Source organism: Sarcophilus harrisii, chromosome 3 (genome assembly GCF_902635505.1).
Source record: "Sarcophilus harrisii chromosome 3, mSarHar1.11, whole genome shotgun sequence".
NCBI classification, from domain to species: Eukaryota; Metazoa; Chordata; class Mammalia; order Dasyuromorphia; family Dasyuridae; genus Sarcophilus; species Sarcophilus harrisii.
Window position 1 is genome coordinate 498221572 of NC_045428.1, and position 24845 is coordinate 498246416.

A 24845-nucleotide genomic window follows, 5' to 3' on the forward strand; every position below is an offset into this window, starting at 1 on the left:
TGGTCTTTATATTCTTAGCATCTAACACAGTGACACACAAGGGCACTTAAATACTTGCTGAATGAATGAAAAAGCAGTAAGTGTTTGCTGGGTCCTATAAGCACTGGGGAGACAAATAGAAAAAGCAAGAAAGAGACTGTCCTTGAGGAACTTACATTTTAAAGATGAAGATAACGCATTACATAGCAGAGAAGTAGTGATCAGTGGTGAATGGCCTAGAAAATCATAGGGATAGAGAAAACAATCACCAGCATCTGACTGATACTCCTTTCTAGAAATGTTAGTGTTTATTTGATTATGGCTCTCAGGACTGGAGGTGGAAAGGGGAAAGAGGGACATGTGCAAATACGATCATCATATCAATCTCTGACATAGCTTCTTGGTACACTCCATTGTCCTTTTGAAGTTGGCACTGACCCATTAAGAGCATCCTCTGGGTTTGATATTATATAGTATTTAAAAGTTTGCAAAACATTTCCCACACATTACCTCATTTAAGTCTTTCAACTTTGTGATTGAGGTATTGTGAGTATTATTATTCCCATTTTACAGATGAGGAAGCAGAGATTCAGTGAGGTTAAGTAATTTGCCCATGAATGCACAGTCAGTAAATATGGGAAGCAGTATCTAACCCCAACTCTGACTTTAAGTCCAATACTCTATCCACTATGCCTCTGGACACTATTAAACTGCATGGTACCATGTTTTCACATTTATCATGCTACGTGTCCTCATCTTTATCTTATTTATATATCTTTTTACAACCTAATTTGGGGTGTAGGGCATCCTCAGGGAATTTGCGCACCTCTGGGATGAGCACTGCTGAACTCTTTTCAGGGCTACTCTCCACTTTGGTGTTCACCTCATCTATCTATCTGTCATGTGTGGCTCAGGAACCCCAGTAAGCCATTTCAGGTAATTGAAGGGTCTCAAATTAGGAGGGTGAAGCACGTGAAGAGTTCCCCTGGTAGAATGGGTAGATGAGACCCAAGTGTTCCAATGGCCATGATGGGGCTAAAGCAAGTGCTTGGAGTGCTTAGAACTTGGTTAGACATGAAAATCATCTACTGCATCCTGAGCCATCACTAGGTGTTGTGATTCTGCCATGCTACTTGACAGTGATGATTCTGGAAGAAAGAGATAAGTTTCTAAACTTTTTGCAACTCTGCCTCACTTAAATCCAAATTATGTCTGAATCAAAAGCCATCACCCATACCATTTGGCCATTTCTATCTATCTCAAGGTCCTGTGGCAATGGACAAGTGATGAAACAGCAGATGCAGATACACCGGGAGTTCTAATCACAACCCTGAACACTGGTGGCCCAGGTCATGGGGTTGTTTTTTCACTGGGAGTAGCAGTGGGATGTGGCAACTCCCTGATGTCTGAATAACCTTTTAAAAGTTGCACGGCTCACATCCTAATATATGAGGAAGGAGCTAGAAAAGGTGCCCTGATTATTGCAGCAGGTAGGGATCCCACCTTGCAATCGAAATGCTAAAAACTGTACAAAAACTTTTGCAAAATTAATTCCATTCATGATTGGTACATGGAATGTGTGCACAATTAGACAACACAAAATCCAACATGCTAAAAAGATGAACAGCTCTTGTTGTTAGAGAATTCAACATGTATCACATCCAAATAGCATCCCTGAGTGAAACAAAGTTGGCAAACAAGCTTACTGCAGTAGGAGCTGGATATACATTTTTTCTGGAGTGGCTGCAAAGATGGGGAATACTGTAAAGCTGGAGTAGTTTTTGCAATCAAAACTAATCTATTCAAGCAGATTGTATGCCTACCAAAAGGAGGGAATGGTAGGCTCATGGCAATGTGACTGAAAATTGCAGGAAAACACTGCATCACCATTGTCAGTACCTAGGCTTCCACCATGACATACCCTGATGTTATGAAGGTCTGGGGACCGTTATCATTGATAACGAAAAAGGGGGCAAAAGAGGGCAAGCTTGTAGTTCTGGGTGATGTAAACACTAGAGTGGACTCCGACTACCAGATATGACAGGGAGTGAGGAATGGAGTTGGAAACAGCAAGAGGTCACTATGGAACACTTGTGCATATCATGATCTTGTCATAACCAACATTGTCTTCCATTTACTAAAATTCAATAAAACTTCATGGATGCAGCCTTGCCACAAACACTGACATTTAATAGACTGTGATTTTAAGGATAAGAGAGAGAGAAGATGTGAAAGTAACAAAGGCAATTCAAAGGCAATGATGCAGAGTGCTGGACTGACTGTAGACTTCTCCTTTTCAAGGTGAATACTTCCTATATTTAAAAATGGAGATCTTCTCTCTTTACACTAGTCATCCAGTTCCACCAGCTACCCTATATGACTAAAGTTCTAATCACTTCTCTACTGTGGTCATTTTCCTCTGGATCTACTTCAGCTTTTTTTTTTTTTTTTTTTTTTAAATGTTGCTACTATAATTCTAGATGGAACTGATAATTCAGGTGGGGTCAAACCAGAACAGAGCATAGTGGGACAATTACATCCCTCATTCTTGAAGAGAATAAAAGACAAAAACATTCATTAAGTGCTCTGTGTCAAGTACCCTGCTAATCACTAAGGATACATGTATATACTTTTTATATATTCTTAGGGAGCTCCCACTCTAATTGAGGAAGATAAAACACATGAAATAGGCTGCAAGGCAGCAGGAAAGACCTGCAATGATTGTAGCTACAAAGACAATGGCAATGTCTGAAAGTCTTTGGATGCACTGAGATGTCTGCTGCATAGGTATAATATAGACATAGGAAGAATCAGATATATTAAAACTCACCAAATTTACTTCTACTTCTTAGTGCCTATGGAGTCCTTCATCCCTGCCTATGCTAAAAGCCTGTCAGATACTAAAGTCGAGATTAAGTGATTAATGTCTTAAATGATTGACTAAAACCAGTTGTTGTCCTTTGTTTTCAAAGGACATCACTCTGTCAGTCAAGTTACAGTGTGACTGTGGAAGATCAGACCAATACAAGCTTGAAATGCTCTGCCACAGGTCAGACACAAATAGTCCCTAAGAACATTTTGGGTGGCTTCTGTAAATAACTAAGATCACTGAGTCTAGGTAAATCAAGACTATTAGATTTAGTCTGAGACATTCAATTTAAATGAACAAACATTTATTAAGTGCACAAGGCCTTGTGTTTGGCAGATTAAACAAGGACATAGTACCTGCTTTCATACAGTTTACGACTTCTTATGAGAGAGGCAGATAGGAAGGAAGGGATACCTGGGAATCAAGACTGTCTTACATAAATAAGGATAATTTTCTCAAACATTCCTGTGGTCTTTGTCCTTTGTATATTACATTGCCTTTTTCCAGTGTGAATCTTTGAACCTTGCCACTGAAGCCCCCAAATAACATCTTCCTTTGGCCTTCTATAGTACTATTTATCTTCTTCGGGTTATTTAGATCTAATCTCTCTCTCTCTCTCTCTCTCTCTCTCTCTCTCTCTCTCTCTCTCTCTCTCTCTCTCTCTCTCTCTCTCTCTCTCTCACACACACACACACACACACACAACCTTATAGTATTTTGCTTTTCTCTGCTGTAGGTCTTGTTTCTTTGAGATTGGGAGATTTCATTCTAGGGGCAGGCAGAGGGAAGGAAGAAGAGATATTGTCTTGTTTTCCTATGAAGTGGAAAGAACATTAGATATCCAGTCAAGAGGAGTTGGGTATAGGTCTTGGTTTCAATATTAATTCAATTCATTCAATGTTAATTAGCTGCATTTCTTTGAACAAGTCATTTCACCTGAGACTATTTTCTAATCTATAAAGTGGATGAGGTAGTCTAGATGATCCCTCAAGTTTTCTTCTATTTTTAAATCCTGTAATCCATAAAATGGGGTTAAGAATACACTAGGAACTTTAGAGGGTTGCTAGGAAAGGATTCTCCTTAAGCACCATATAAATTTGAGATTGTGGTTATGTTCTCTATGGGGTCTACACAGTGTTCTGCACACAGCAGGCACTTAAGAAATGCTTGCTGAATATCTACTGAATGAACATATTTTAATTATTCCCTATCATTGAAACTATCTGAGACTAAATGACAAATGTTTAGGGATGCTGAAGACGTAGATGCAGGGATTAAAAAGAAGAGACTTGAATTTCAAAACTACAAGACTTGGCTGTTCAAATTCCAGCTCTGTCCCCCAATATCTATATGACTTTATACAGTCACTTCAGATTTCTGGGCTATAGTTTCCTCATAGGTAAAATGAAGGGGTTTGAGAGATCTGGGATCTCTTTTTAGCTCTAGGTCATTCTGGAAGGGAAGTGATGTTTAGGGTAAGTAGTTTGTTAGCTATTATTAGAACTGGCTCTTTTTAAGAAGAATATATTAAAGAAAAACAAAAAACAACCCAATGATGTACTTAAAATATTCAATTTTTTTCTAATGAGTTATTAGTATAAAGTGGTAGAAAGGGAATACATCTAAATTTGTACGAAGAATTGGAATTGTTCAAAGTGGAAAAGAGAACCAAAAAAACTTTTATATCTATGAAAGGTGAGCATAAAAAGGATGTTGACCAGCTGTTTTCCATCTTGCCTAAAGAGAGAAAAAAGAGGAAATGGGTGTTAACCACAGAAGGAGGCCTGTAAGTTAAATATAAGGAAGAATTTCCTGCAGTGAGGGTGGTTAAACGCAGGAATGAATTATGGAAGAATCTTGGTCCCCTGGAGATCTTAATAAAATGGAAGAGATGCCCAAATGCCCAGCATATTCCTTTCTGGAGTCTCATCTATGGTTAGTTTCTTGGCTCCAATAACTCTAACCAAACCACCTAATTCCTTTTATTGCTGATTAGTCCATTTTGTTCACAAGAGGGAAGCTGGTCCAAAAGAATATTTCTACGAGGCAGACCTATCAGTTGTAGCTACCTTAAAGTTTCCCTTGGAGGTTTCAAAGACAATTTCATTTGATCTCTTGTTAAAAATACAATTTTAATCAGGCCACAGATCTTTGATAGTTCCTTTGTGGTCATCTGACAGTTTGGTTGTTAATACCACATGTGTATGATGGTGGAAGAGGAGAGAGCCAAATTAAAAGTGTATAAGAAGTCAAACATTAAAGAGACTTTAGTACTGGTCACTTTCACTTTCAGAGGCAAATGGGTTGGCTTGATATTACCTATCCTTATGTGATCTAAACTATTTGACCATTTTGTCTAGGGTGGAGTCCAAAGGATGGACTTTCCTGAAAGCTAACAAAATCAGAACTCCCCCATTGCCAAAGTCCTGGAGTGCATTCATATTCTGTTCAAAGCCTCTGAGTTTGATATGTTAAGCTTGCTGAAAAGCTGAGGTGAGAGTAATGTATGCCTCTGAAGACTGGCCTCAGTTTCACCCACAAGTATCAGCTGAAGTGTTTGATACTAACCTCTTTTTAGCCTCAAAGTCAGTCAGAAAATGTGAGGTGACATTTTTTTTTTTTTTTTTTTTTTTTGCCATTGTTTAATATTGTAGTTATTTTAAGAATGACATTTTTGAAAGGCCTACATCTGCTACTGGAACCACATGTACTACTATTTTGCAAGGTATGGATCTAGTTTGTCTGAATAGTCCATATGAGTGATAATGGTTGTATTCTTCACCACTAATATTGATTTTAAAATAAGTAGTGTGCCCAATATACATTGTAAATATTTTTTCTAGGTTTAAAAAAGTGCTTAAAAAAACTGGTACACTAATTCAAAAGACTGAATGATAGTGAGCTCTTTGCACTGGAGATGCTTGAGGAGAATGGAATATTAATTGTTGAAGACTCATTTTCCTAAGTTCAAATCTTGCCTCAGATACTTATTAGCTCTGTGAATTTGGACAAGTCACTACTGTTTGTTTTAGTTTCCTCAGTTGAAAAATGAGCTAGAGGAGGAAATGGTGAACCTCTCCAGAATCTTTGCCAAGAAAACCCCAAATGGGTTCACAAAGAGTCAAATACAACAGACACAATTGAACAAGAAGAATGAATTTCATGCACTGGTCCAGGGATTACACTAAATAACTTTAAGATTTCTTCCAACTGATAAAGGCACTAAGTGACCTCTAAAGTTCATTCAACTGATTAAAGGGAATCTAATCTGAAGTCTCTATCCAAAGTCTCTAGAGACAGGCACGTGAACCCTCATGGCTATGGAATAATGCCTAAGGTCTGATAGTTTCTATCTAACGAGAAATGTTGTGAATGCAGACACAGTAAGGGTCTTTCTTCAGTGGTCAAAGAACCAACTCAACCAAGCCCAGGAAGACTTGTTACCACCAGGCAGGCTCTTTGAGCCTCATTCCTCCCCAGACAAAGCAACTTCAGAAGATTGTGCATTATATTGTGTAAGGGCTGTTGTGGTCAAGTGTCAGTGAAGTGAGTGCACACATTAATGGAATTATGGAATTAATGGAGTAATCCCTGAAGTATTCAAAGTATATTCCAAAGGACAGGGAGGCAAGGAAAAATACCTGGGTAACAGGGACAGTTTTAGAAGATATTGCTACTCAACCTGTGGTGCTACCCTTATGCCATGGGTCCAAAAGCTTCTCTGTAGGTGATGTCACTAAGGGAAATTAAGGAAATCAGCAGGCCACAACAAAAAGATTAAATATATTTCTGATAGTGCTTTCTTTCTCCAAGGATCATAAAACCTTTCTGTCTCTTAGGAAATACAAGCATATATACCTACACCTAGGTCTTAGGCCAGGGGTCCTCAAACTACGGCCCGCAGGCCAGATGCAGCAGCTGAGGATATTCATCCCCCTCACCCAGGACTATGAAGTTTCTTTATTTAAAGGCCCACAAAACAAAGTTTTTGTTTTTACTATAGTCCGGCCCTCCAACAGGACAGTGAACTGGCTCCCCATTTAAAAAGCTTGAAGATCCCTGTTTTAGGCCATATAAAGAATAAAACCACAGTCAACCTACCATGGCAACAGCAGTCAACCAAGTGAAGATAAGTTTACATCTAGTTTTAGGCTTTCAGATTTGCAACATGAAGTGAGGAAAAATCATTGTAACTTTGTTACTAAACTCAAAGGTCAATTCCCCCCAATACAGTTTCTATGTTCTGCCTCCCTAATTATAGGTAATGTGATATAATGGAAGAAGCACTAGACTTAGAATGGGAAAACCTGGAATCAGTTTCTATCTGTGTAATCTTGGGTAAATTACTTGATTTCACTGGGCCTAGGTTTCCTCATCTGTAAAAATAAGATGCTTAGACTAGATGACCTCTTAAGTGTTTTTCAATTATGTCTATGAAGTCATTTTACCTCCCTGCACCTCAGTTTCATCATATGCAAGGCAGGGATGATAATATTTGCTCCAAATGAAAGTTATTTTCAGCAACATGCTTTGAAGGCTCTTTACAGGTGCAGAAATGGAAGCTACTATTATTCCTGTAAACTCACTGAGCAAAGAGACATAGCCTGATACAGAGGCAGAGAACAAGCAGATATTTAGTAATTATTTGTCAAAAAAATGAACGATACCTTAAGCCATATGACAAAGTGGGAAGAAAGTAGAATTTAAAAAAAAAATAATTCTAATATTAATGAGCACATAGAGTGTGTAGGGAATTCTGCTTTGTTTTTAGCACTGAGACAATTCTAAAAGAAGGCTAATGGGAAGAAGGGAAAAATAATTCAAATCTTTTCTGCCACTAACTTTCTATATTATTTTGGGCAAGTCACAACTAATTTAAGGTCTGTTTCATCATCTGTAAAACAAGAGCATTGGAGTAGCTTACCTTCAAGGGAATCTCTGTTTCTGAGCCCTAAAAAAACCAACCCCAAGTATTACAACTTTGAAAATTAATTGTTGGGGCAGCTAGGTGGTGCAGTAGATAGAGCACAAGCCCTTAAGTTGGGAAGACCTGAGTTTAAATTTGATTCAGACACTTAACACTTCCTAGCTGTGTGACCCTGGGCAAGTCACTTAACCCCAAGTTGCCTCAGAAAAAGGAAAAAAAAAAAAGAAAAGAAAATTAGTTGTTACTGGGGTTTTTTTGGTTTGTAGGGTTTTTGTTGTTGTTGTTTTTCCCCTTTAAGTATTGCAGGGACATTCTCTTAAATAGTCTGGTCCAAAGCCATCTAATAATTCACAGACCAACTAACCATAGCTCTGTGCTGGGCACAGAAGGTACTCATTCCAAGTTCAAAGAATTACAGTTTTAAGAAACCTAGTTAATCCTTTTGTAATCCTTTCTTATTGGACAGACAAGAAAACTGAAGAAGGAAAGTGATTTGCTGAAAGCTTTACAGTGTAAGTTGGCAGAGTCAGGACTGAAATAACTCCAGTGATCTTTTCATTAAAATACTTTCCTAACACATGGTGCTAAGTCACAAAATGAGCAAAGCAGTCATCAATAATAACAATTCACATTCATATGCTTAATTTACAAAGAGCTTTTCTCACAATAACCTTTGTCAAATAGGTAATCAAAGTACTGGCACTCACAGATGAAAAAACTGAGGCTCACTATATTGCCTCTTGAAGGGACAGATAAAACACTCCTTGGGTTTTAACAATGCAGTATGAGTAAGTGTGGAATAGGTGGAAGAGAGTGTGGAGAATATCCTAGTTAGAAAAGGGTAGGGCAAAAATTGAGGATGTGTTTGGGAGACAGGTAGAAATCATGTAACAAACATAGTAAGACTCCCAAACTGGGGACCAGTCAAGGAATCAGTTGCTTAGTTTCTTCCTCTAGCCTGGTTATAGCCATCACAGAAAATAATATCAAGTTCAGTTCAAATGTACTTTTGCTGGGATCTGTCATACAATAGCTCACATGCATATTTTCCGCGGACCATAATTCAGCTTTAGCACTAGCTGTATATGTGTTTGTTGGTTTGAGAATTCAGCAGTTTTATATTAAGTAGCGAATACAAAGGAAAATGAGATATTTAAGTGGCATGTAGATGGCTTTGTACCAGACTATTTAAGAGAATGGCCCTGAAATACTTAAAAGGAAAAAAAAAACCCACCAAATAACAACTAATAATAACAAAATTAAAAAACCCAACTAATTTTCAAGGTTGTAACTCTGAATTGTTACACCTGGGATTGTTTTTTTAGGGCTTAGAAGTAAAGATTCCTTTTAGAATGGAAAAACACCAACATCACTCTGGTCTTATTGTGCTGAAGGCACACTCCTGAAGGCTCACTATCCTCCAGTTGCAGGCTGATCATTATATAGTTCATGCCTTTGCTTACATCATTGTTTAACACTGGAATAGATATGGAGCAGAAAATATCTATTCTGTTCCACAGCCCACTCTCCCTTCAACTGCCTACTGAAATCCTTTTCTGCCTTTGAGGAGCAATTCTAATGCTACCTGTTCCATGAAACATGAGAGCTCCCTTTAGATATCAAAGTCAGCATTCACATTCCTGAAATGATTTCTCCTTCATAGAATCTCAGGACCAGAAGTGACTTAACATATAACTGATCAAGAACTGCTTCTACTACATACCCTGACAAGTGCTCATCTAGCTCAGTCAGGCTGGTTAGATTAGATTTTCTATATGGAAGAACTTTTAATTTTACAGATATAGTTTGCTTTTATACCTCATTAATTTTTTTTTTTTTTATTACACCTCTTTTCCCTTGTCAATCTGGTGAGCTTGCCATTAGCAAAGATAAAAACAACACAAACAAAAATTCGGAGAATTTATTAGGTGCCTACTATGTGAAAAAAAAATTCCTCAAGGAACTTACATTTTATTAGTAATATATAATATTTATATAAATAAATTTATAATTTTATATAGATAAGATAAATAACTTAAGAAGAGGAAGGGCACCTGATCTGATCACAGAATTCAGAGCTGGAAGAGACCTAAAAGGTAATTTAGTTCAAGCTCCTCATTTAGGTGCAATCTAAAATGAAACTTGAAGGATGCGCCGGATTCTAAGGGGAACAGATAAGGAAGATGTGAATTCCAGGAATGTAGCCAGCCTGCACATGAACAAGGGAAATGAAATGTCAAGTCCTAAGAATAGCAAAAGGACACTAGCTGGAGGGGGGACTTTGTGAGGGGAGGTAATATATAATGATCTTGGAAAAGTGGGTTGGAACCAGACTGCAACAAGCTTGGAGGCAACAGGAAGCCATTAAAGCTTCTTGAAAGGAGAGCTTGACATGGTCAGACCTGTGCTTCAGTAAGATTATTTTGGCAGCCATGTGAAAGATGGAATGAATAGGAGAAAGAATGGAAATAGGGAGATTAATTAGAAGGCTACCACAACAGTCCAATCATAATCCTTGTATTATTTGGCTTAAAAGGCTGTGAGGAAAACCTTTTGGAAACTTTAAAGTGCTAGAATAAATTACTAAAGGGACTTATTATTATCATTTTCATTTCTTTTAAATAAATCAATACCATGATATAATTCTGACGTGTACTGAAGGGAGGAACTCAGAGACTATATAGACAGGCAACACACTTGGCCTACTTCATATTCAAAAAACATATAGCAGTTTGCCTTTTGGGGGTCAATTTATGAATAGTGACAACCACACAGGAAATGAAAGTGTTTTGTTTTACAAAGAAATAAAATCCCCTCTGAGGAAAGTGAGTTTTTTTAACCCTTTGCTCCTGAGATTCCCAGGCTCAAAGTACTCCCTGATCCTCTGTTGCTCCTGGAACTTCTCTGCTTTGAGGATGCCAGACTTGCTTGCTTCTGCTAAACTGGAAGTTATAACTTCCCTATGTTATTGCTTCAGTGGCTTGATTCAGGACTTTTACGCATGCTTCCCATGGCAAACTGTACTAGGGATTCTCTGATAAATGTTTTACTAGCTCTCCTGGGTGAGAATTCTAGAACAACGTTACTTATCTTTCACCAGTTTTAATGATGGGAAAGGCTGAAGAGAAAAACATTGCTTAGCAAAGGAATGGTGGACTAGGGACTAAAATTAAGTCAGTCAGTAAATATTCATTCAATGTTTGTAAGCAACTTTGTAAGCATGTGGCAGGCCTTGTGCTAGAACAGTATTTCTGAAAATTAAACCAAAATTTAATTGACAACCCAATAAGCCTTGGATAGGAACCTAGTTCCAGAATCACAAGAGGTTACACGTTCACTTTGTATCCATCCTAAAAAGTCAGTTCACGTCTCTACTCCTCTGTTTATACCTTTTTCTTCTGTTTTCCAGGACAAACCCAATCCTGTCATCATATTTTTATGATCCTTGTCTTTTACTGCTGTGTCTTGGCTTATACTCCTCCTTCCACTTGGAGGATTCTCCTCCTCTTCCCTCTTCATATCTTGCAGAAACTTTAAAAAATATTATCTTTTGTTTTTAAATAATATTCATTTCTGAATATCTTTCACCTTTGGTCATCAAGGCTTTTCTGGTAACCAAACAGATATGTCTGACAACTTGTTCAAAAGGCCACCCTCCACAGTCTCTCCTTTCTTCAGTTCAAGGAGATATCTTCCAGGGCTAAGCTTGCTCATTATAATCACACAGAGCTCACTTTCATTTCTGTTGTTTTTTCTATATACATTGTTTTAATCATTTCTGTTTGTATTGGTTTATAGATTTGTGCCATGTTTTGCTGCATTCTTCATATTATACAGAATTCTTTGAATTCTTTCTTATGGTTCAGAAATAATTAATTATGTTACATGAGTGTATTATGATTTGTTTAATCATTCCCCAGTGATGGAAATCAACTTTATTTTAAATTATTTGCTATGACAAAAAACATGCCTCTGTGAATATTTTGGTATCTATGGTTCTTTTCTTTCTGTCTGATACTCGTGGCAGTGAAACAAATGAATATAGAGGTTTTAGTCATCTTTTTTTCCCTCCTTTTCCTAAACTATAAGTATAAACTGATTCTTGGAATGGATGGAACAATTCAGTTCTATTACTAATGTATTTCCTATCTTTCTTACCTGTACTCTGACATCATTTTTCATATTTGCCAATATTTTGGATTGGAAATGCAACTTTGGAGATTTTTTTGATGGACTTTTTTTTATATTAGCAATGTTTGGAAGCAATCTTATATACAGTTGTTAAAATCTACAATTCTTCTTTTGCCTACTTTTCTCTTGAAGAATGGCTCTTGCGCTTATATATTTGTTAATTCCTTATATGTCCTAGATAATCAGATCCTTGCCAAAGACTTTCCTCCAGTTGACAGTTTGTGTGTATGTGTGTGTGTGTATACATATATGTGTATGTGTGCAATTTTATTTTAAATTTATGTTATCAAAATTCTTGTATAATTATCTGTATCCTTGGTTAGGGGTTCTCCACCTAACTAAAATTGTACAAGTACCTCATTCATTCCATTCCTTTAAAAAAATCATTTGCATTTATAGTGATCTAATGTTTGTGAAATATTAATACATATTAAATCATTTGACTCTTACAAGATAGGTGCTATTATTGTCTCTATTTTATAGATGAGGAAACTGAGGCTGAAAAAGGTTAACTGACTTGCCTAGGCTCATGCATCTAGCAAATGTGTGAGGCAAGATTTTAATTAAGAACTTGCCTACTCCATGTCTAGTGTATTATGCACTATATACCATATTATTAATAATAACATGTTCTATTTTGCTTTACAATCAGGAAAGCCTGGGCAAGTCACTTATTTTTTTCAGCCTCAGCTTCCTCATGAGTAAAATAAGTATAATAATAGCACCTATCTTCCTAGGCTTGTTGTGATGATTAATTGAGATAATGTTTGTAAAGTGCTTTGTAAACCTTAAAGTGTTATATAAATGCTAGTTATTATTGTAAGTCTCTTTATTTACAACAACCTAATAAGTAATTACTATTATACTAATTTTATAGTAATTGAGTGTAGTTCAGAAAGTTAAAGAAATCCATCTATCACCATTTGGCTTGTAAGTTAAGGAATTCAAACTCAGGTCTATTGGCTTAAAGTTCAGTGTTTTATTAAGTACTCATGCTTCTATTCCGTGAATTCTTGTGGTCTACAGAAAAAGTTATGTTCTGCCTTTAAGTCTTTTAAGACTATTATTATTATTCAATTCTTATACTGCTAAATAATTTTTTATGTATTTGCACCCATTTTCTCCAAAGAGATTATAAATTCCTTGAAGAGGGGAACCAGGCTTTATTCTTTTGTATCCTTAGATTTTTAAGTTCATAGAATCAAAACTGTGCAGAGGGAATTTATACCAGGAATGAAGGGCTGGTTCAGTAATGGGAAAACTATCAGTTTAATTGATAATGTCAATAACAAAACCAATAAAAATCATATGATTATCCCAACAGTTAATCCTACTCTAAACCAATTTACTTAATCAGTGTCATACCAATCAATCAAAAAAAGCTATAGAACTAGAAAAAAATTCACCTGCAAGAACAAAAGGTCAAGAATATCAAGAAAATGAATGAACAACAACAAAAAAGCAAAGGAAGGTGGCCTAGTCATACTCAGATTTCAAATTGTATTATAAAGTTATAATCATTAAAACAGTCTGGCACTGGCTAAGAAATAGAGAGGTGGATCAATAAAATAGATTATGTATACAACACACAGTAGTAAATGATCATAGTAATCTAGTGTTTCATAGACCCAAAGAATTAAGCTTTTGTGACATAAGCTCATTATTTGACAAAAACTGAAAAATAATGTGGCACAAATTAAGTACAAATCAACATCTTATGCCCTATAACATGATAAAGTCATTAAAGAGTACACAATTTTAACATAAAAGATGATACTATAAACAAATTAAGGGAGCATGGAATAATTTACCTGTAAGATGTATGAAGAAGGGAAGAATTTTTGACTCAACAAGGGATAGAGAGTATTTCAAGATGTAAAACTGAATTTTAAGTATATTAAATTAAAAAGGGTTTGCATAAACAGAATACAACTAAAATTAGAAGGAAAACAAAAAGATGGGAAATAATTTTTATAGCAAGTGTCTCTGATAAAGGCCTCATTACTCAAACAAGTAGAAAACGGAATCAAAATGTTAACAAATGGTCAAATAATATGAACAGGCAGCTGACAAAGAAATTAAAACTACTTATAGTCACATGAAAAAAAGTCCTAACTTACCCACTGATTAGAGAAATGTAAATCAAAACAACTCTGAGGTACCACTTCATACTGGCTGATATGACAGTAAAGGAAAATACTGGATAGGATGTGGGGAAACTGAGACACTTATATACTGTTGGTGAAAATGTGAACCAATCATTTTGGAGAGCAATTTGTACTGTGCCCATAGTGTTACAAAACTGTGCATACCCTTTGATCTAGCAATATCACTACTAGGTTTTTATCCCAAAGGGATTAAAAAAAAAAGGGAGAGGAAAGGACAGATTTATCTTTAAGAATGTTTATAACAGCTTTTTTGGGGATAGCAAAGAATAGGACGTTGAAGTAATAACCATATATTAGCAATATTGTAAGGATAATCAACTCTAAATGACCTAGTTATTCTCAGCAATGAAAATGTTCCTCACCACCAGGGACAACTGATGTGAATCTGAATGCAGACTGAAGCACACTATTTTGCACTTCGGTTTTTGGAGGGGAGAGGAATATGTGTTTCTTTCACAACATGATTAATATGGAAATATATTTTATATGACTGTACATGTATAATCTATACCAAATTGCTTACCATCTTTGGGAGAGGATAGAAGGAGGGAGGGAGAAAACAACTCAAAATTTAGAAAAATGAATGCTAAAAATTGTTTTTGTAATTGGAAATGCAATTGGACGAACTATTAATTAGAATGGTAAAAAAAAAAAAAAAAAAAGCCAACAAGTTGGAGTTTTTAATATAGAGCTACTTTTTGGCTACTCCAATAGATCTTTAATTTAATCACTGAGAGTATTCACTGCAAAGATGTAAAACAAAAGTGTCAAATCAGCTATGGGACACAGCACTCTTGAATGTGGTCCCAATAAGATTAAAATTTAATTCCTGTTATTGTGGTGATATATTAATTTAAAAAAAGAGAAAGACAGATAAACAAGCACTTGGAGAGTTGATATATGGAAAAGATGTTAAATTCCGTTTAGCAAGCCAAGGGGAACATAACTAGAAATAATGAGTTAATGTTGTAGATACAGATTTCAATTAAAATATTTGGAAGAGTTTTCTAACAATTATAACTGTGCAAAAGTAGAATGAATTAACTCACAAGGTAATGAGTTTTCTATTGCTGGTTAATTTTTCTCGATGTTGCTTGAATATACTTGCTTAGCTATGTCCATCTTTGAGATTCTAGGATTCCATAATTTCTTATACACCATGACTGAGAATTATAGTAGTCCTTGGAAGGCTTCTCAGAAACACGGCCCGTGATGTAATAACAGCTTATTTTACAACTGAAACCTAGGGACTTACCATCTGACCATCAGCCCATGCTCCATGAAATTTTTCAGGTTAGGAAGAGTCTGTCTTAAATCAGGAGTCCCTAGTCCATGTTGATATCTCAGCTGCAAAAGGAGAAAGAAAACAAAAACAAAACACAAACATGAAATGGGTAGGCATTGAGAATAATCATTAATTAATGAATTCACTCATTTAGAGATAACTTAGAATCAGGGATCCTCAAACTATGGCCCACGGGCCAGATGCAGCAGCTGAGGACGTTTATCCTCCTCACCCAGGGCTGTGAAGTTTCTTTATTTAAAGGCCCACAAAACAAAGTTTTTGTTTTTACTATAGTCCGGCCTTCCAATAGGCTGAGGGACAGTGAACTGGCTCCCTATTTAAAAAGTTTGAGGACCCCTGACCTAGATGAAGACTAAAGGAACTTCAATCTTTAATAATCAACCAGTCCCCTAGAACTCCACTAATTCCTATCATAACAATCAAGAAGGACTAGTCACTCACCCTTGTGCTCCTATTCCTTCAAAATGGCTGGCAGTATGAAGCCTATTACAGTAGGCCCTAGGGAAGAGTTCATACAGCTAAACACTTGGCTAGGTCCTTTGATTTTATCTACTCCTTCCTGGACTAGGGTCTCTCTACTTAACCACCTGCTTCAACATGTGCACACCTCTCCTATTCCTCCTATCCCCTGTTGTGAGATTGAAAAGAAAACCTTACTATTGCTATTGTTATGACAATCTACTGCCCTGAGATTCTGAGTGGAGCCACAGGGCAATAAATTGCCAGTCAGTATCCTTGTGTTTTTGAGATGTATCCCAGCTGAACTCGTCCTGGCTACCACTGCTCACTGCTTTATATTCAATCACATCAGCCCCATCTCGTCTATGTCCTTATCCCACTCTTTCTTACCCAAGCATTATTTCCTCATCGAAACATAAATCTAGAAGGACATAAGAACTCATCAAGTTTAAATACTCTTCCCATTTTATTACAGCTAAGGTCCTAAAGCCAGGAGTAGTTAAGTGACCTGTGTGTACTGTGACAAAGCTATTAAATGCCTGAGGCAGAATCTGAACTCACATTTTCCTAATTCCAAGATCAATAATCAGGGGCACAGCCAGATTTCAAACTCGGGTTTTCTTGCTCCAAATCTAGGATTTATCTTTCACATTGTACTGACTTTTTTTTTTTTTTTTATTATCAGCAGGGTCTAAATTACTATACAGGAGTTCAGTCATAGAAATAAATGCTCTTAATCCTTGATCTGGAAAATTTTAATGGATAACTTAAATCTGTCTTTCAGAGTAGTCTGGATAAAACAATGCCAAAGGGCCAGAAGAAGAGACATAGATGACCTCTTGATGATCACTAAACAAGTGCCTGTACCTGTTTCATATCTTACAGAAAACATAAAAGCTTTTTCCATATATTGATAAAAGCAAAATGGTTAATATTCTAGTAGTACATTCAAAAAAGAAAAAAGAAGCACAAAATTATTTACACATAGGCATATACATTTCACCTGTGATTCATACAGAAAAATATTAAATATCAAAAAAATGTTAAAAATAACACACACTGCATTTCTGAGACAATACACAGTGACTCATTGTCCCACTTTAAATAAGTTGTTTGTTTAATTTTCTTCAGATGTCACATTGAAAATCTCTCTCTATGGCTGATTCAAACCGAAGAAAGAAAATATAGGCACTCTAAACTGTTACCTGGGTCTAAGTTCATGTGTTACAGAGCACAATTATTGTTGTTGTTTTTTTTAATCCCTGAATCAGGTTTTTTTTTTTTTTTAATTTTAAAATATATTGATTTAAAACTAAATACAAAACAAAAAAAAAGAGAAAAATAAAGATATAAAAAGGGAAATAAAAACAAAACACTGTCATGTGCCCCAGAACATCAGGTAGGCTTCACAGTATTTAAAAATAAATTTCCACCACATCCCACAAGCTACATTTACACACAACACACACACACACACACACACACACACACACACACACACGTATTCTCATCCACATACATTTATCTATATATACATGCACCTACATGCATATACACAAATATAGAAACATATACATTTAAACAATATTAATAAGGCTGACATAATGTAGATTTCTCTTGATTGAATCTTTTAGTCCGACTTTGTATATCAATGATTACTACCCATATTTTTTTAAAATTAATTCTACTCCAGATCCTTGTTAAAGTGTTTGTGTATATCTCTTATCTCTCATCCCTGCTAACTCTTCTACTTTAATTCTACTTAACTTGCCTTATTATTTAACCTTCCTCTATCCATGGATCTCTCCCCTATCTTCTTCCCTCACCCTTTCTCTCCTCTTTATCCCTTTCTCATTAATCCATACAACTTATTCGATACCTCTCTACCCCACCTTATCCTATTCCTTTTCCCCTTATTTCTTTATAAATTTTGGAGGATGCTGTACCCTTCATGATATATGTACACATATCTATATATGTATGTATTGTTTTCCATTTAACCCCTTTCTGACATGAAGTTTTCAGAACCACTAGCTCTCCTCCCCCATCTAATGCTTCTGTCAGTTCTTCCTCTGCACTTCATTCATATTGCATAATGACTATTTTTCCTTTTCTTACAAGGCTTGCTTTTTAGAGTCATGTCATGCTCAGTTACTCAGTTCTGTACCAGACTTTCTTTTGAACTACTAAATTACTGATGTCAATCTTAAACATACGGTTTACATTTCCAAATAAAAAGTACATACACTTTGTCCTTGTTGAATCCCTTGAAATTAATCTTGGATGCTGGCTCTTATATGTTGTTTTCTATTGAGTTCAGTTTTGGTTGAAACAAAATCCTGAAAATCTGTGAGTCTGATGAATGATCTTTCCTACCCTGCCCCCCTTTCTCTGTTCAATGTTCTGCTTAGTTTTGCTAAATGTGATATTTTTGGCTACAGGCCTAATTCTTTTGATTGTTGATATGTTAGTCCAGGACTGCAGTCTTTTATTGTAGCTGCTGACAAATCCTGTACAATTCTAATTCTAGCTCCAGCATATCTGAATTGCCTTTTATTTTTCTGTTTCTTTTAAAATTTTTCCTTTGATCCGAGGGTTTCAAAAATAGCAAAAATTTAGCAATAATGTCCCTATGTGTTTTCCTTGTATAATCTCTTTGAGGTAGTGATAAATGAATTTTTTTGTATTTCTGCTTTCCTCTTGTGTTCTATCACTCCAGGAAAATTTTCTTTATTTATCATACCTTGGTTCTTTCTTTTGGTCACAACTTTCAGGTAGTCCAATTATTCTTATGTTTTCTCTTCTTGATTTTCCTATAGAGCTGTTGTTTTTCTTGTTTCATATTCTCTATTTTTTATTCTTTATATTTTAGTTTGTTATTTCTTAGTTTCTTATACCTTCACTAGTTTCCCTTTGTCCAATTCTAATTTTCAAAGAATTATTTTTTTCTTTAAGATTCTAAATCTTTTTTTCCTAGTTAACTTCCCCCACTCCCATATTTTCAGTTTTATCTTAATCTCTCTCATTTTATTTCTTTCTTTTCCTAAAAAAAATTTTGACAACTGTAGTTAAATGACTTGCCTAGGGTCACAAAGTTAGGAAGTGTAAAGTATCTGAGATCGTATTTGAAGTCAGGTCCTCCTGATTCCAGGACCACTGCTTTTTGCATTGTGCCATCTAGCTGTCCCACTCTCATTTGGTTTTTAAAGCGTTTTTTGAATTCTTTAATAAATTTTTCTGAGCAGGTAGAATTTTTTTTTTTACTTCAATTCCTCTGAAGATGAACCCTGATTTTTCTCTATTCCCACATATAGACTTTCTGCTTCCATCTACCATTTTATCAAAGTTTAGCAACAATTACTTGCCAAAGCTCTCACAGATAATTTCTTTCCTACTTCTATGATACAATGCATAATTGCAATAGAATTCCCAGAACTTTGTTCCATTAACTTTCTGGTTATTAAATTCTGATTGGATTCTTTCTCCTTTGCTTGAATCATATAATTTTAAAGCTAAATAATATAATTTTATTTTTACAACATCTTTATTTTACATGAGAGAAAACAAAATGATTTGCATAAAGTTATTGAGATAATTGATGGCAAAGCCAGTACTAATGCAAGCATCCTCAGTTCTAGTCCAAAGCTCTATCTACCAATTGCCTTCAATTCAGACAAATAGAATCATCATCTTAATTTTGAATTGAATCTTCAAAGGATTTAGAACTGGAAAGAACCATCCAGGGTGGATATCTCATTTTGCATACATACACACAAACTCTTTCCCTCCCTCCCTCCCTCTCCTTCCCTTCCTTTCTTTCTCTCCTTCCCTCCTTCCCTGCCTCCCTCCTTCTCCTTCCCTCCCCAAAGGATTTAAGTTTCTTGAGGGCAGGAACAGTTTAATTTTTGTCTTTGTAATTCTAGCACCAAAACAGTACTTGGCACATAGTCAATGCTTAAGAAATGCTTGCCTAATGTAAGTTGGAATCACCTATCTAATTCTCTTCTTTTGTAAAGAAGGAAATTGAGGCACATAGATTGATAGGGAGTACAGACTGGATAATAAGTTGTTGGGGATGCTGTCAAAAGCTCTTCTATTCAAATATGAATGGATACATTCTCTAAGGTTCCGATCAACTCTGAGAGTCTATGGTTTGCCAAAGAAATTCAGCTCTCACAGCACGTTCTGTGTGAACCCTTCTCTGACTACTGCAACTGGCACTTTCTCTTCCCTTCCTCTTTCTCTTCTGTGTGCTTCTCTCTGTGTACTGCTTGCATCAAGATCCAAAACCCTAGCAGGATGCTGAGACTACAATGTGAATCCTATGCACAGATCTGGAATCAGATCTGCTGAGGGCGGTGAGTTCCCTTCGAGTACAAGTCTTTGAGGAGAAACTGGATGACAGTTCATCAGGGATATGGAGAAAGCATTCCCCTAATCTCAGGACAATTTCTCTGATATGTGAGCACAGCTTCTCCCACAGAATCTGGGCCATGGGGTATCTGAATTGGATTGGAACAGCCTGGCTCAGGTAAAAGCTCTGTCAGCAGGCAGAGTGACCCAAGAGCCCTGGTTGGGAGTCTGAGGCCTTGGGCTCAAACCCAAGTTTTGCCTACAGATGAGTTACTCTTCTTTGGCCCATTTTCTCTTTCGTAAAAAATGGGAGAAGTGACCTACACTGCCAATAAATAAGGCCTCTAGTTTTAAAAAGAAACCTTACATAAAAAATAGACCTTTATATCTGGCAGTCATTTACTTTGTAAAATGTCAGTTAAACTTTATAACTTCAATCTTCCAGAAATAGTAATCATGATGGTAATACACTTATGTGGCACCTTAAAGTTTGCAGCACATTCACATACACCATTATTGACCCAATCTAACAGATAATTTGGTGCTGTCATTCTGATTTTACAAAGGAGTAACCTCAGGTTCAGAGAGGTTAAGGGAACCCTTAATTAATTAATTAATTAATTAATCCTTAATCCCAAGCCCAACAGCCCCCAAGAGTGTGGAGATAGGACTAATGTGCAGGTCTTCTTTACTCTAAGGTTAACATTCTATTTATGGAGCCACAATGATTTTCATGCTAAGAATATTTTTAAGAGGTTGGTATAATGATTGTAAACAAACCCAAATAGACAAACCATTAAAAAAATTTTTTTTTTCAAATTATAGTTTGAAAATTAGGATGAACTTACATTCAGGGATATACTAGATATTATTGTAGTTCTGTCCCTATCCTGAGAGAGGTACAAGAAATCTGAACTTTTTTCAAGTGGATGTTATCCTTTCTTGTGAATCCATAAAAAATAGCCCATAATACTCTGGACACTTGAAAGGATCAATTATAATCCCTTAGGAAGCTCAGATGGAAAGAAAAAGATTGGCTCACACAATATACAGAAATAATTTACACACACACATATGATGTTTTTTACGTGACCAAAGCCTTTCCCTAATAGATAATGGTCAAAAAATATGAACAAGCAGTTCTTAACAGAAATAATAAAAATTTTAACAACCATATGAAAGTATTCCCAAATCACTTATGCATTGAAATGCAAATCTAAAAAACCCTGAGGTTTCACTTATATCCAACAACTGACAAAGCAATAGTCAATATTGGTGGGATTATATGAAAATAGGAACACTAAACTGCATTGCTATTGGAATGTGAATTATCATAATCATTTTGTAAATTATCAAATGGAAAGAATGTAGAATTATGCAAATAAAGTGACCAAAATGTCCACACACTTGAACTACAGATTCCATTACTAGTCTTATAACCAAGGAGGTCTTTGATAAGAGAATTCTCATATACACAAATATTTTGATAGTATATTTTTGTGATAGCAAAGAATTGGAATCAAAGTTTATGCCTATTGATTGGTGAATGACTAAAAAAAGTATTTTATATGAAATGTACTGATAACTATAATATAAGAAATGATGAATGTGATGAGTACAGAAGAAATGGTCTATATGAACTGAAGAAGTAGGCAGAGTCAAGAAAACAATATACATAATGCCTACCAATATGAACAGAAAGAACCACCAAAAAGTGAATACTGTAAAATTATTAAAAACAAGCATGGCTCAAAATTAGAGACATGAAAAGATACCAGTCCCATCCCTTTGCAGGGGTGGAAAGGCTACAAAGTACATGTGCATATTTTCACTTTTTTGTTTCCCATATACTGATCAATTACACAGATTTCCCCCATTATTTGTCTAAAAATATTATTTGCTATGTGAGATGGCTCTCTAAAAGGGAGAGGGAGAAGAGATGCAAGGGAAAATATGGTAATGTAGAAAGGGACATAAGTATAAATTTATTTTAAACAAAATAGAATAAAAAGGCTCATATATACTCTGATTATTAGTTTTTATAAGTCCCTAAAAGCATTCCTTTTTCATACTCACTGAATGTCAGAACTGAAAACAGACATCAAAAGATTACCTAGACTAAATCTATTATTTTATAAGGAAACCGATACCTTGAGAAGTAACCAGTTTAAGAGCTCAGCTAATTATCAGCAAAACTGGAACTTCATTTTATATCTCCTAACTCCCAATCTAGTGCTTCTTTCATTATGTTATACAGTAGCTAATACCCAGAGTATGTATTCTTCAAAGACCAACTGAAATGCCACCTCTGGTAAGAAACATTTGATACTTCATTGATAGTATCCTTCCCAAATCTTATGCTATGCTTTGTTTCTCCAAAGTACTTTTTTAAAAAATAATTTTATAATATAATTTTTATAAATCTCATATAAATTTATAGCTATCTGTGCTTTTGTGTTAGGCTAAAACCTTCCTCTCTCTATACTTCACATAGCTATTATCACATGGGCATCTGGTCTGCTCCATTTCTAAATTGTAATCTCATGAAACCACACAGAAATGAAAAATAGACTATTTTCTGTTGCACCTGATTCCATTTTTAGCCAATTCGATATCTTAGGAAGTGATTTCTTTCTATCAAGTCTAAATTTCTAAGTTCTGCCCTCTGGGAGCTCTATCTAAATCCTGATTTCACATGACAATCTGTCAAATATTAAGATAGCCATTATGTTTTCACCCTTTCCCTTTATTTGTAAATTTTTCCTTCTACAAATTAAATATTTCTCGTTCTTCCAGCTGCTCTTATAGCACAGTCCCCATCACTGTATTGGCCATCCTCTTCTGGATGTGTTCCCATGTGTCAATGTCACTGTCCTAAAATGAGCTACTCCCAAATGAATATAATTTTGGAAATATGGTATGATCAGGGTATAATATGAGAGTACTATTACTTTTACTTCCTTAGTCTTGGATACTGATAGTTTGTCCAGGGAATTTCTTGCCAAACTCAGTTCAATATGAATTTTAATGATCTAATTGTTTTTCTTTTTTTTAATTAAAAAAAAAAAACCAGAATAGAAAAAAGTAAGACATATAAAACAAAACAGAACATTGTCATGTGCCCAGCAGAACATCAGGGAGGATTTAAAATATATAACAATAAATTTCTACTTCAAGAAAGGATATATAATAGAAGAAATTATATTCATGAGTGTCAATCTTTTCTTTGTTTCCTTGTAGGTTGTTCTTTTGTTCTTTGCCGCACTTTTTAAAAATTTTATTCTTTTTTTCCTCCTTTCATTCCCCAAACTCCTCAAAGCAGGCTATAGCTAGGCAAAGATATACACACACACACACACATATTCATACCCATCCACAGAGCCCCTCACATATACATATATCTATATGTTCACATACACAAAATGATATGCATACACATTTACATAAACTTAGACACATACATATATATATATATATATACATGCATTTACCCATATGTAAAAATATTAATATAGCTGCCATGCAATGTAGATTTCACTTTTGAATGAATCTTTAAGTTTGATTTTGTCTAAAATCAATGATTATTAACCATACTTTATTTTTCCCTACTAAATTTGACTCCTAATCCTTGTTGTAGTGTTTGTGTATATCTTTTTCCCTATTTCTGCTGTTGAGGGCTGGAACTCTGAAAAGGTGTACTTGAATCCAGAACAGCAGAATATTTAAGGCTAAGTTGTTGGTGTTTTTTCTTCTTTAATAATATAAGAGTTCTCTCTGGGAGAGAGGGTTTCTCGGGGAGGTTTTCTGGAGGCAGCCTTAGTTTCAGTTACAAGTAAATAATCACCCAAAATCACAGACAGCTGATAAAAGTTCAGATCTTTTATTGTGTCCTTCAATATAGCCCGGCTAGGTTTCTTAGAGGCCTATCTCTCTGCTTGGTTCCAAGAGCTCTTGCAGCTTTGTCCTTTGCTTCTGCCTCTGCTTTCTTCAGCCTCCAGCCAGCACCAAAGTGGAAGATGCAATGAATCTCTCTTGCCTTCGAGAGGGCTTGTAGGCTTCCTCCCAGAGTGCTCCTCTCCGACCCCTAGGAATGTTCCCAAGTAACTCTCTCACAGTGGCTCACTGGAGCTGTATTTATGCTGAGTGTCAAAGTCTGACTGCCTTCTGGAGGCAGGGATTAAGGGAGGTATAATTCAGGTATCTCTTTCTAAACCCTGAAATCTCCCAAACATGTGAACTCCAATGAGTACTTAAATATTTCTTGCTTCTATGAGCTCTCTAAAGGTGTGAACAACAAGCATCATTTCCATCAGTTGTACTTAGTACCTTGTTTCAAGTTCTGGCCCAAAATATCTCCTTCTAAAATCAAATCAATCATATTGAATCATGCTAAATTAGATAATTATTATCTCTATCAACTCTAATGACTTAACAGTTTGTAAAGATTCCCACACTAAGTACCTACTCAATGTGAGATAATGGTTCTATAAACATATACATAGATGAGATGGTGATGTGATGGCTCTCCTCACAATTGGCACCTGCTGAATATGTAGTGGTGAGGTAATCATAGAGAAGGATTGGAAGGCTGAG

At 35.7% G+C, this 24845-nt stretch overlaps 1 protein-coding gene across 4 annotated transcripts in view; it reads right to left on the reverse strand.

Moving 5' to 3' along the window:
- The window catches only part of UVRAG (UV radiation resistance associated), a 397709-nt gene that overhangs the window by 44260 nt on the left and 328604 nt on the right, over positions 1–24845 (reverse strand). For all 4 annotated transcript variants that reach the window (XM_031961363.1, XM_031961361.1, XM_031961364.1 and 1 more), the window contains one exon: positions 15390–15481. In XM_031961363.1, coding sequence (XP_031817223.1) covers positions 15390–15481 — 92 coding nt within the window. The remainder of the gene's footprint in view (positions 1–15389; positions 15482–24845) is intronic.